General features: G+C 45.9%; 1 protein-coding gene across 2 annotated transcripts in view; it reads left to right on the top strand.

Moving 5' to 3' along the window:
- The window catches only part of efhd1 (EF-hand domain family, member D1), a 203,078-nt gene that overhangs the window by 121,582 nt on the left and 67,192 nt on the right, over positions 1-14,304 (top strand). For both annotated transcript variants that reach the window (XM_072474611.1, XM_072474610.1), the window contains exon 2: positions 7,356-7,503. In XM_072474611.1, coding sequence (XP_072330712.1) covers positions 7,356-7,503 — 148 coding nt within the window. The remainder of the gene's footprint in view (positions 1-7,355; positions 7,504-14,304) is intronic.

The following is a 14,304-nucleotide window of genomic DNA, read 5'->3' on the forward strand; positions in this document are numbered from 1 at the left end:
TCCAATTCGGCGGCCCTATACCCCCCCCTTACTGTCTGCGGCCTCGCGACCCTTGAGGTCGACCCGCCTTCCCTGTTTGCGAACCTCACCCCGGATTGCAAACCCGTCGCCACCAGGAGCAGACGCTGCAGTGCCCAGGACCAGATCTTTATTAGGTCAGAGGTCCAAAGGCTACTGAGGGAAGAGGTCATTGAAGCCGGTAACAGCCCCTGGAGAGCTCAAGTAGTGGTGGTAAAGACCGGGGAGAAGCATAGGATGGTCATTGACTACAGTCAGACCATCAACAGGTTTACGCAGCTGGACGGGTACCCTCTCCCCCGCATATCTCGGTCTTCCAGCGCGAGATGGACTGAATGGTTGACCGGTACGGTTTACGGGCAACATCCCGGTATCTCGATAATGTCACCATTTGCGGCCATGACCAGCAGGACCACGACACCAACCTCCGAAAATTTCTCCAGACCGCTAAAATCCTTAACCTTACATACAACAAGGATAAATGCGTGTTTAGCACCGACCGTCTAGCCATTCTCGGCTACGTAGTGCGAAATGGAGTTGTAGGCCCCGACCCTGAATGTATGCGCCCCCTTATGGAGTTCCCCCTCCCTCACTGCCCCAAGGCCCTGAAACGCTGCCTCGGGATTTTTAGCTACTACGCTCAGTGGGTCCCCAACTACGCGGACAAGGCCCATCCCCTGATCCAATCCAGTTTTTCCCTTGTTGATAGAGGCCCGCCAGGCCTTCAGCCGCATCAAAGCAGACATTGCAAAGGCCATGATGCACGCCATCGACGAGTCCTTCCCCTTCCAGGTCGAGAGCAATGCGTCCGACGTAGCTCTGGCGGCCACCCTCAAACAAGCGGGCAGACCCGTGGCCTTCTTCTCCCGTACCCTCCATGCTTCCGAAATCTGCCACTCCTCAGTCGAAAAGGACGCCCAGGCCATAGTAGAAGCTGTGTGACATTGGAGGCATTACCTTGCCGGCAGGAGATTCACTCTCCTCACTGACCAACAGTCGGTGGCTTTCATGTTTGATAATGCACAGCGGGGCAAGTTAAAAAAACGACAAGATCTTGCGGTGGAGGATCAAACACTCCACCTACAACTACGAGATCTTGTATCGTCCCGGGAAGCAAAACGAGCCTCCTGACGCCCTGTCCCGCGGCTCATGTGCCACCGCACAAGTGGACCGCCTCCAAGCCCTCCACGAGGACCTCTGCCACCCGGGGGTCACTCGCTTTTTCCATTTTGTCAAGACCCGCAACCTGCCCTACTCCATCGAGGAGGTCAGGACAGCCACCAGGGACTGCCAAATCTGCACGGAGTGCAAACCGCACTTCTACCGGCCAGAGAAAGCGCACCTGATAAAGGCTTCCCGTCCCTTTGAACGCCTCAGCATGGACTTCAAAGGCCCCCTCCCCTCCACCGACCGCAACACGTACTTCCTGAACGTGATTGACGAGTACTCCCGGTTCCCATTCGCCATCCCCTGCCCTGACATGACCGCAACCACCGTCATCAAGGCCCTCCATAGCATCTTTGCACTGTTCGGGTTCCCCGCTTACAGACACAGTGATAGGGGGTTCCTCCTTTATGAGCGACGAACTGCGTCAATTCCTGATCAGCAAGGGCATCACCTAGAGCAGGACGACCAGTTACAACCCCCGGGGTAACAGACAGGTAGAGAGGGAGAACGGAACGGTCTGGAAGACCGTCCTACTGGCCCTACGGCCCAGGAACCTCCCAGTCTCCCGCTGGCAAGACGTCCTCCCGGATGCCCTCCACTCCATCCGGTCTCTGCTTTGTATGACCACCAATCTGACACCTCACGAACGTCTTCTTGTCTTCCCTAGGAAGTCCGCCTCTGGGACCTCGCTCCCGACCTGGCCGGACCCATCCTGCTCCGAAAACACGTGCGGGTGCACAAGTCTGACCCGTTGGTCGAGAGGGTCCATCTGCTCCATGCTAACCCCCAGTACGCCTACGTGGCGTACCCCAACGGCCGACAAGATACGGTCTCCCTACGGGACCTGGCGCCCGCCGGAACCCCACACACATTCCAGCCACCAGTCCCACCCTCCCCTCCACCGCAGCACCTTACAGGAGGATCGGTCCTTCCGCCACCCCCCTACCCACCGACGCCCCCCGCAGGCGCTCCCTTCCCAGGTCAGCCGTTTTCCCCACCAGCACCGTCTATGGGTGACGAAGCTGCCATGGAGATCGAAGCCACGCTCCCGGAGTCACAGACGCCCAAGTCTCCACCGGAGTAACCACCGAAGCTCTGACGATCTCAGAGGACGACCAGGGCCCCCGATTGACTGATTGCTTCATTTTAACTGTAATCTGTAATAAACCATCAAATGTACATAGCTACCAGACTTGTAAATAGTTACTAACCACTGTACGGAGGTATTACGGTACCTCCATAACTAATTATACCATGTTATGTTTTGTAGTTTCTGGCCACCACCCCCGCCGGTCTCTTTTTTTTTAACAGGGGGTGAATGTGGTATTATAGGTATTACGGTACCTGATAGGCTAAAGCACCATTGGTGGAAACTGTATGCTTTCTATTGGTTAGAGTGTATGTTAGCTCCGCCCTGATAGGTGGGGTATAAGAACCCGTGCCGCCCCAGCAGCCCTCATTCTGTACCTGAGCTGCTGGGGGAAACATCTAGCTTATTAAAGCATTCAGTTGGACTACAACCTCGCTTTAGTGGTCATTGATCGTGCATTAGGATCCTACGGGGAAATCAACAATGGTTTCCCCGTGATCTTTGTGTGGGTTAGAACACCTCTTTCCCACCCCACCGCCGAACCTCCCCCTGCACCCGCCAACAATGGGAACCTTCTGTGTTGCTTTGCCTGTGGCTGTGCTTCTGGCCCTGGCGGTTCTGGATCAGGCAGAGTGTATGAATTTGCCAACCGCCGTTTCCTGGCAAATCTACAAAGAGTTGTTGCCGGGGCCTCGGTCCTGGACAGGATGTCGTCCACCGTTACGGACACTTCGGCGTCCATGTCTGATCCAAAGTCGGCGTCCTCCTGATGGACCAGACGCTGTGCCCCTGATGGCTGGATTCCCTGGCTGAGGGGCGGTCCTGGCACAGACGAGACGCCAATACCACCGTTTGGGCATCATGAAGTGTGGGGTCTCGTTTCTCAGGTGGTCCAAGTGCTTTTGCTGAATTTTCCCCTGAACCTGGACTTTGTACGAAACCACACTTGTTCTTTCCAACACCATCCCCAGGAGCCATTATGCACAACATACTAGAGATCTGTCAACTTTTAACTCTTGTTCCTTTAAAAAATTCACCCCCATTATTGATCATATTTAAAACCATTGGGCATTGCAAAGTCAGGCTACCTTTTTAAGTGTTTGCAAGAGTCACGTTTCCAGATTTGTGATCCTACTAATGACCACCCTCTAACCCAAGGAATCTGGCCTTTAACCAATAAGAACTGAAAAAGAACTAAAGGTCAGCAGCTGAAACTTCCAACACATGCTGTGTACACACAACATACTTAAATTCAGCAGCTTATAAAACAGCTGATAAAAGGGGAAAAAAAGTTGACAAACTCCTACATGCTGAGCAGAATTAATGGCAGATGAGATTTTATAGCGTTCTTGCTTTAAAAAATTCCACAATAAAGCTATAAAGGATCCTGTACTATTTTAGACATGCCCGAAGCCCTTTCAAGGACCAGGAAGTAGCTGGTTTATCACCAGTCCTTGGCCTGTTCTCACATAAGAATAGGCACTAATCAGCATTTAAAAATAACTTGAGAATCTAGGAGACAGGCAAGGAACCAAGAATAAGCAACACAAATTATAAATAACTCAATATTCCATGTTCAAAATGCTGAATGAATCTGATGGCAAAAGCAAACTATTTTTAGAACAGGTCACGTCAGATCAGCGCAATAATCAAGCTTGTGTTCCTCAGAAATATAGTATCAGCTTCAATATCCTATTCTGTACATTTTAGTGTACATTTAAATAAAGGTTATAAAACCTCAAGTGACTAATAAGCTAAAAGCTTCAGAGCACTGGTTAACCCTGCAGCACCAGTTTCATTTATAGCCCTTGTGGACAAAATTACACTTAATACCTACAGAGCCAAACCAAAGTGATAATAGTTATCTTTAAGCTATTTTGACAATGACAGAAGTGTACAGAAGTAAGATGATAGAGTCCTGCATCATCCAACAATTTCTAGATACCAGGCACTGATACAGAATGGAACAAAGGGTTACCTACTGGCCCTAAATTTTCTGTATTTAGAATGTTACATTTAACAAAGTCTTCAACAACTGTTGAAACCTGAAGGACTGTGACGCAAGACTCCTAATCATTAATTGTCCGTGCCAGGAAGGTTGGTTGACAGTGATTTGCACTTGCGTCATTAATGGGTACCTAGACTGGAAGGGATGAGTTTCTGTGACAAGTTTACTTTGTCTCTGCCACACACACAAAACAACTTCAGACCTTTTCATGGTGAGTCAAACAATAAAGTGCCATTACTGCAAAGCCAATGTCAGAGAGAAGACTGCATCTTCCCCTCATTTGAAATTGCTGAACCATTTGTGCATGAATAATAGTGAACGTTATTAGTCTCTATTATTTTGACAGGAAAATTTGGGCCATTGTTTACGTTACCGTAAGAGCTAAACAACTTGTACAAGTTTCCCTGTTGCATATTTTTAAAAGTTGATTAAGAGAAATACTTTGCTTTCACCACTTATTTTTGTAATTAATTCCCATTGCTTATAATAGAGATGGCGCAAAGGCCACTAGTCTCATTGAAGAAGAGGAATCCATTGCTGTTTTAAAGCTTGGCATCTGGTTAATTTCAGTTGTGACAACCTGTCTGTCTAAGTGGTGGGTTACTTAAATTTAAACAAAGCTATGACATTAGTAAGGCTGGTCTGATAAAAGACTGAAGCTGTTATCTGCTTACACACTAAACCCTCCTTCATATAATGCCAGCTTATTTCACTCCTGTAATAACTCAACCAGAGTTGTTGGAGCAACTATTATGGGAAAGCTGGGGACCTCCATAATTTAAAAAATATAATTTGAATAAAGATTGGGTGTATTTGGGAAAAGTTGTTAATTTCCTTTCCTAAATTTATTAATTAGAATGAAAGGAGATTCCTCTAACCCACACTGACAACATTGTTAGGTTAATGGCTGTGAGTCTAGTACCTAACGCGTTAACGTAGAAACAACTATTACGAGCTAAATGTGTAGAACTTCTGCTTCCCTGCTCCTCATTTTTTGTAGATTGATTAGGGCTGATGGTAAGCAACAACTGCTGTCCTAACAATCATCATCTTCAATATAATCTTTTCCCGAGCAGGCATGCTGTTTTTGATACATTTTTCTATATTAGTTCACAAATTTTCCATTGACGTTATTGCTTTGATATAAATTGGTAGGTGACACACATTTTGTTGTTGCTGAATGAAATACATCCTTTCAGAAAGTTTGCAGGGAAATTGATTTTGCGGGCTGTGCATAGAATAAGAGGAAATTTTGAGACTTCTGACTATTCACTCTATTGAGTAGAAATTGAGAATTAAGTTTGCTACTAAATCTCCCAAAAAATGTAGAACACGATTTGTCCGACAGTTGCCTGGCGAGAGGTAGGCCAACTTCCAATCTAGCGCGCACACCCAGAGAAAAGTAAAAGTCCAACCTGAAGGAGGCCATTTTTAACAATCGGGTTCACAGAGCCAGGAATTCTCCCTTCTCTGCGCACCTGACCTGGGAGTGAAAATCTGGCCCGTTGTCTTTCAGATGAGGCATTAAACCAAGTCTTTGCCCTCAGGTGGATATGATTGATTGGTGCTATTTTGAAGAACATCTGGCGTGTTATCACCGGTGACCTAACCAATATTTAGCCCTCTATCAACATTACAAACAAATAATCTGGTTATTATCACTTTGGTGTTGTGGGAGCTTGCTATATGCAAATTGGCTACCCCATTTCCTATGTTCCAGCAATCACTGTACTTCAAAAGTACTTAATTGGCTACAAAATACTTTGGGACATTCTGTGGTCAGGAACGACACTATCAACATGTATATTTCTGTCCCTATCTCTCTGACTCATTGCTGAAGTAACCCACAAATTAACCTCTGTCCCATGTTCTCTATCTCCATGTCATTGTAGTTTCCTTTTTGCTTCTCATATTTATTATGCACTGGTCTCTAATTCAGCTATTCCCTGTGCAAATTATTCTATCCTGCGTAAAGAAATTTCTCCTCTCCTCTCTTATCTGGCTTTTTAAGCAGTTACCCTTTTATCACTTAAACTAACAGAATAAATTAAGTGAATAGAGAAAGACCAATAAATCGATTCATGATTTTAGAAACCTCTTAAATTTTTCTAATCTCGAGTGGAAATAATCCCGGTGTCTCAAGTCTTTCCTCATAATGCTAGTTTATCATTTTTTTCATTGCTTCCATTCCCTTGTCAGAAGACTGGAATTATTCAGCATCTTCATACTTTTCATGTTCTGTTTGAAAGCATCTTCAGTAAATGTTAATTCCTGTAGTGAGTGGGGATGTATGGTGGCACAATGGTTAGCACTGCTGCCTCACCGCGCGCAAGGACCCGGGTTCAAATCCAGCCTTGGGTGACTGTATTTGTGAAGTTTACACGTTCTCCCCGTGTCTATGTGGGTTTTCTCCAGGTGCTCCCTTTCCTCCCAGCATCCAAAAATGTGCAGTTTAGGTGGATTGGCCATGATAAATGCATGGGGTTACGATGATGAGGCGGCCACGGTTGAGTGCTCTTTCGGATGGTCGGTACAGACTTGATGGGCCAATGCCGGCCTCCTGCACGGTATTGTTTATGAGTTTTTAACAGATCAAGACTGCAATGGATGGGTAAACAAGTGTTTGTGGTATAGTTCAGAGTGATAATTGTTTGCAATCAAACTAGATTAGAAGCTTGGCAGCACTGAAATAATCAATAATTTGGTTTGATCTATGTGCAAATTGTTCTTGTGATGGTGCCTTATGGTTAGCATTGTTGCTTCACCACGCCAGGGTCCGAGGTTCGATTCCTGCTTGGATCACTGTCTGTGCGGAGTCTGCACATTCTCCCCGTGTCTGCGTGGGTTTCCTCCGGGTGCTCCGGTTTCCTCCCAGAAGCCCCGAAAGACGTGCTTGTTAGGTGAATTGGACTTCCTGAATTCTCCCTCTGTGTACCCAAACAGGCGGCAGAATGGGGCGACGAGGGGATTTTCACAGTAACTTCATTGCAGTGTTAATGTCAGCCTACATGTGACAATAAAGATAATTGTTATCATTATAACTAACTCATTGTTTCCTGTGACCTTCTGCAGCTATGACTCTGGAAAGGATGGCTTCATTGACTTAATGGAGCTAAAGTTGATGATGGAGAAACTTGGAGCCCCTCAGACTCACATTGGCCTGAAAAATATGATCAAAGAAGTTGATGAGGATTTTGATGGGAAATTGAATTTCAGAGAGGTGAGAATATGGAGATATATGAATCAATGTGACCAGTGTGTTTTGTACAAATGCATTTTGAGTCACTTGTTGCAATGTATAATGAGCATTAGCTCTGCAATAGTGCATCAGTATTTCATCATGTTCAGTCCATTCATACAGTAGCAGTCTGTTATTTTTACCTTCCCTGCTTTGCAAACTGCCAGCCTTTTTGGTGTGGAAACAGGAATCTGATGCTTTAAGAGGAAAGTTTACAGTGACTTCTGTGGATTTGAGCGGGGAACGTAAGGGTGGAATTCTCAGCCCGGGTTCGCCATCAGACAGAACGGTGATGTGGGCACAAAATCAGCGAGATCACGTTGCCTGATTTTCCACGCCCGTTGCCGAAGGTATAACAATGTTCCCGCCCACAAAGGACAAGAACCTCATTGTAACATATTTAAATGAATGGAAACGTTATTAATGAGCCCCCCCCCACCCCCCTCCACCACATGTTTCTCCCACAATATTCAAACCTCTCCAATGTGACGTCAGGTCAGCGAGGTTTAGAACCAGTACATAAAGACTTTTAGAAGTCGAGGGGAACCCCCTCGGGAACACAAAAGTGAGTATAGCTGTGGGAGGGGAGGGCGAGGGGAAGAGGACATGCCCAGACAGTGCTCTGGCTCTGCCCTCTGGCAGTCCCAACCTTGTACTTCCAGTCTGTGCCAAACTGTGCCAGGGGGGCAATGTCCAGGGCAGGCCTTCTGGGAAGCTCAGTTCGAGAGGGTGGAGGCAGTTCCCATTGTGTGTAGTGGGGAAGGAGAGCACGGAGGACTTTGAAGGGGGGGGGTCTTGGCAGTGACGGGGGAGTGACCATTAAGGGCGGGAACTTGCAGTCACGGTGGAGGCACTGGGGGGAGAACGGGAGTGGGCATTGGGGGAAGGGGGAAGGAACTTGCAGTGTCGGCGGGGGAAGTGGCGATACTGCGACGGTGGTTGCGTAAATGGGGGGCGGAGGGCACCGATGGTGCCGTTTGGTGGTGGTGGTGGGGTGGGAAGAGCCCCTGATACCTTTGTGGTTGTTGGGGGAGCAGGGGGATGGGGGGCGGGGGGGGGGGTTGTTAAGGTCAACTGTGATCGCCCTTTAAAGATGGCGCCCCAATCTCTGTGGAGCCGGCTTTCCTCAGGTCCCATCCTGCTAAACTAACGGTGTAAACCACACCCCTGTCAGAGTGCCAGAAAGTCTGGTCTGAAAACTCAGCAGTGCACCTGAAGAGATACATGCCAGTTTTCAGTCAGAGCCTGATACTCTGACAAATGATGGGAATGTTCCACCCCAAGGTGGGGTTTTCCGCACCCCTCTGCAGTGTGTTTCCCGGCAGCCCACCATTCTGGTCCCGCCGCTGTCAATGAGGTTTCCTTCTGAATCCATCTCCCACTGCGGGCAGACCGGCGGCAGGGGTTTGTCATCGGCGGGACTGGAAGCAGTAATGATGGGAGGGGGGGGAGGGGCGGGGGGGAGAATCACATCTCTGCCAATCACATGTTATTGGCAAGACTGATAGGAAAGTTCCCTCCAGGTATTCACTAAATACTGAAGATTCTGTGTTGTATTCCAAACAGAATATGTAGCAAAACATATTTCCAATGTGCCTTAAGAATCCAAAATCAACTGAACTACAGGATTATTGCAACCCCTGCCGCACACTGTACAGGTTATAAATATAGAATTACTTGCGTTCCAATTAATGTACAAAATTATTCAAATAATCAAAATCAGAGTCTGTTTGGAGGCGCAGTAATCATTGATTTTAGCAGAGCTTGCAAAATACCACTTAGTTTCATTAAGTATTCCTGATGTGTCATCACTTGTATGCGGTGGAGTTCTCGTGACTTGATAGGATTCACCTTGTGATGTGTTTACACTACCAAATCCAAGCAAAAATGTACAACTACTCAGTCAGCAATGTTGAAACTCAGCCAGTTTAGGAAAAGTATAAACACTTTGAATATTTTTTCAGCATGAAATCTATTTGATACAAAGTGAGCAAATCTCTGTAGTTATGTTCAGCTGGCTAGAGATGAGATCAAGCCCATTTCTTATTGTGGTGCACCATCATCTTGTTCCACTATTTCGGAAACTACATAGACAAAGTAGAAAGATTCAAACAACGCCATAATTGGAGGTTCTGCATAATTTTTTGCGGTGGGTGATTCCAGTCTGTAATACAGTGTGTTCAAAACAGTACTGAGGCCCTTTAAACCATGCTAAAACCAATGAATGCAATACAGTCTTTGGATATCTGTGATCTCTGATGATTGAGTATTAAATATGTTTCCTCATGATGCTCTGGTTTCCTCCCACGGTCCATAAGATGTGCAGGTTAGGTGGATTGGCCATGCTAAATTGCCCCTTTGTGTCCAAAAGGCTAAGTGGGGTTACGGGGATAGGGTGGAGGCATGGGCTTTAGCTGGGTGCTCTTTCTAAGGACAGCCGCAATCTCGATGTGCTGAATGTCCTCTTTCTGCATTGGAAATTCATATGATTTTTTTAAAAATTCCCAGTATAAAGGGCAGCACAGTGGCGCAGTGGTAGCACTGCTGTTTCACGGCGCCGAGGTCCCAGGTTCGATCCCGGCCTTGGGTCATTGTCCGTGTGGAGTTTGCATGTTCTCCCTGTGTTTGCGTGGGTTTTGCCCCCACAACCCAAAAGATGTGAAGGTTAGGTGGATTTGCCACGCTAAATTGCCTCTTAATTGGAAAAATGAATTGGGTACTCTAAATTTAAAACAAAAGCAAAAACAAAAATTCCCAGTATGCACTGAACCAGAATTTCAAAAGCTCATAAGATATAGGAGCAGAATTAGGCCATTGGGCCCATTAAGTCTGCTCCACCATTCTATCATGGCCTGATATATGTTCCTCATCTACTACCTACAATGTTACAGACCAAGTGCTGGATTGCAAAATCAGCCAGAGCATTTCCTGCCTAGAACACATGACCATAAGACATAGGAGCGGAAGTAAGGCCATTCGGCCCATCGAGTCCACTCCACCATTCAATCATGGCTGATTTCAACTCCATTTACCCGCTCTCTCTCCATAGCCCTTAATTCCTCGAGAAATCAAGAATTTATCAACTTCTGTCTTAAAGACACTCAACGTCCCGGCCTCCACCGCCCTCTGTGGCAATGAATCCCACAGACCCACCACTCTCTGGCTGAAGAAATTTCTCCTCATCTCTGTTCTAAAGTGACTCCCTTTTATTCTACGGCTGTGCCCCCGGGTCCTAGTCTCCCCTGCTAATGGAAACAACTTCCCTACGTCCACCCTATCTAAGCCATTCATTATCTTGTAAGTTTCTATTAGATCTCCCGTCAACCTCCTAAACTCCAATGAGTATAATCCCAGGATCCTCAGACGTTCATCGTATGTTAGGCCTACCATTCCTGGGATCATCCGTGTGAATCTCTGCTGGACCCGCTCCAGTGCCAGTATGTCCTTCCTGAGGTGTGGGGCCCAAAATTGCTCACAGTATTCTAAATGGGGCCTAACTAATGCTTTATAAAGCTTCAGAAGTACATCCCTGCTTTTATATTCCAAGCCTCTTGAGATAAATGACAACATTGCATTTGCTTTCTTAATTACGGACTCAACCTGCAAGTTTACCTTTAGAGAATCCTGGACTAGGACTCCCAAGTCCCTTTGCACTTCAGCATTATGAATTTTGTCACCGTTTAGAAAATAGTCCATGCCTCTATTCTTTTTTCCAAAGTGCAAGACCTCGCACTTGCCCACGTTGAATTTCATCAACCATTTCTTGGACCACTCTCCTAAACTGTCTAAATCTTTCTGCAGCCTCCCCACCTCCTCCATACTACCTGCCCCTCCACCCATGTTTGTATCATCAGCAAACTTAGCCAGAATGCCCCCAGTCCCGTCATTTAGATTGTTAATATATAAAGAGAACAGCTGTGGCCCCAACACTGAACACTGCGGGACACCACTCGTCACCGGTTGCCATTCCGAAAAAGAACCTTTTATCCCAACTCTCTGCCTTCTGCCTGACAGCCAATCATCAATGCATGTTAGTACCTTGCCTCAAATACCATGGGCCCTTATTTTACTCAGCAGTCTCTCGTGAGGCACCTTATCAAAGGCCTTTTGGAAGTCAAGATAGATAACATCCATTGGCTCTCCTTGGTCTAACCTATTTGTTATCTCTTCAAAGAACTCTAACAGGTTTGTCAGGCATGACCTCCCCTTACTAAATCCATGCTGACTTGTCCTAATCCGACCCTGCACTTCCAAGAATTTAGAAATCTCATCCTTTACAATGGTTTCTAGAATCTTGCCAACAACCGAGGTTAGGCTAATTGGCCTATAATTTTCCATCTTTTTCCTTGTTCCCTTCTTGAACAGGGGGGTTACAACAGCGATTTTCCAATCCTCTGGGACTTTCCCTGACTCCAGTGACTTTTGAAAGATCATAACTAATGCCTCCACTATTTCTTCAGCTATCTCCTTTAGAACTCTAGGATGTAGCCCATCTGGGCCCGGAGATTTATCAATTTTTAGACCTCTTAGTTTCTCTCGCACTTTCTCCTTTGTGATGGCTACCATATTCAACTCTGCCCCCTGACTCTCCTGAATTGTTGGGATATTACTCATGTCTTCTACTGTGAATGAAGACTGACGCAAAGTATTTATTTAGTTCCTCAGCATTTTCCTTGTCTCCCATTACTAGATTACCAGCGTCATTTTGGAGCGACCCAATGTTTACTTTTGCCTCCCGTTTGTTTTTAATGTAGTTAAAGAAACTTTTACTATCACTCCTATGTTACTGGCTAGCCTACCTTCACAATTGATCCTCTCTTTCCTTATTTCTCTCTTTGTTATCCTCTGTTTGTTTTTGTAGCCTTCCCATCTTCTGACTTCCCACTACTCTTTGCCACATTATAGGCTTTCTCTTTTGCTTTGATGCATTCCCTAACTTCCTTTGTCAGCCATGGCTGCCTAATCCCCCCTCTGATAACCTTTCTTTTCTTTGGGATGAACCTCTGTACTGTGTCCTCAATTACTCCCAGAAACTCCCGCCATTGCTGTTCTTCTGTCTTTCCCAGTAGGCTCTGCTCCCAGTCGATTTTCGTCAGTTCCTCCCTCATGCCCCTGTAGTTAACCTTTATTTAACTGTAACACCTTTACATCTGATTCTACCTTCTTTCTTTCAAATTGCAGATTGAATTTTACCATATTATGATCACTGCCTCCTAAGTGTTCCCTTACTTTAAGATCTTTAATCAAGTCTGGCTCATTACATAAAACTAAGTCCAGAATGGCCTGTTCCCTCGTGGGCTCCATCACAAGCTGTTCCAAAAAGCCCTCCTGTAAACATTCAATGAATTCCCTTTCCTTGGGTCCACTGGCAGCATTATTTACCCAGTCCACCTGCATATTGAAGTCCCCCATGATCACTGTGACCTTGCCTTTCTGACATGCACTTTCTATTTCGTGGTGCATTTTGTGCCCCTGGTCCTGACCACTGTTAGGAGGCCTGTACATAACTCCCATTATGGTTTTTTAGCCTTTGTGGTTCCTCACCTCTACCCACACAGACTCCACATCATCTGACCCTATGTCGTTTAGTGCTATTGATTTAATTTCATTCCTAATTAACAAGGCAACCCCGCCCCTTCTGCCCACCTCTGTCTTTTCGATAGGTTGTGAATCCCTGGATGTTTAAATGCCAGTCCTGAACCCCCTGCAAACATGTCTCTGTGATGCCTACCACATCATACCTGCCAGTCACAATCTGGGCCACAAGCTCATCTACCTTGTTCCGTACACTGCGCGTATTTAAATAGACCTGGAAGCGGGAGTAGGCAATTTAGCCTTCCGAGCCTAACACCTTCAATGTTATCATGGCTGATCCCATCCTGGCCTCAAATCCACCGTCCTGCCCATTCTCCATAACCCTTCAACCCATTACCAATTAAAAATCTGTCTAACTCCTCCTTAAATTTATTCACTGTCCCAGCATCCACCGCACTCTGGGGTAGCAAATTCCACAGATTCACAACCCTTTGGGAGAAGTAGTTTCTCCTCAAATCTGTTTTAAATTTGCTCCCTCTTATTCTAAGATTATTACCTCTCATTTTAGAATGTCCCTTAAGAGGAAGCATCAGCTCCACGTCTACTTTATCCATATCTTTTAGCATCTTGTATACCTCAATTAGATCTCCCCTCATTCTTCTAAACACTAGAGAGTATAGGCCGAAACTGTTCAATCTCTCACAGTAACTTCATTGCAGTGTTTATGTAAGCCTACTTGTGACAATAAAGATTATTATTAAACCCTTCAACTCTGAAATCAATCTAGTGAACCTCCTGAACTGCCTCCAAGGCCACCACATTTTTCCTCAAATAAAGCGACCAGAACTGTGCACAATACTTCAGGTGCGGTCTTACCAATGCCTTGTAAAAGAGTTGGCAACCTTAGATGCAATAATTGTAGAATAACGGGTTAATAGCTACATACATCAGATCATGTATGGCCAGAATTCAGATAGATTGTTCTGGAAGGAGTCTCGTGCTTATCTAACCCTTTGCATAGTTGCATGTAATTAACAAATGTTTGAAAGCTCCCCGAAACCTCAAGGTATGTTAAACAAACCTTGGAACCATTTACGATGATACTTGATGGTGGTAGCCATAAATCTAACAAATAGCATGTATCCACGATGAAACTGACAGTGGCAGGAAAGTGAAAGCTATTGAATACAAGGTGGCCAGGGAATGACTACAGGTAGGAATCAGAGGGAAATGAAATGTTTGTATTAT

Source organism: Scyliorhinus torazame, chromosome 14, assembly GCF_047496885.1.
Source record: "Scyliorhinus torazame isolate Kashiwa2021f chromosome 14, sScyTor2.1, whole genome shotgun sequence".
In the NCBI taxonomy this organism is placed as follows: Eukaryota; Metazoa; Chordata; class Chondrichthyes; order Carcharhiniformes; family Scyliorhinidae; genus Scyliorhinus; species Scyliorhinus torazame.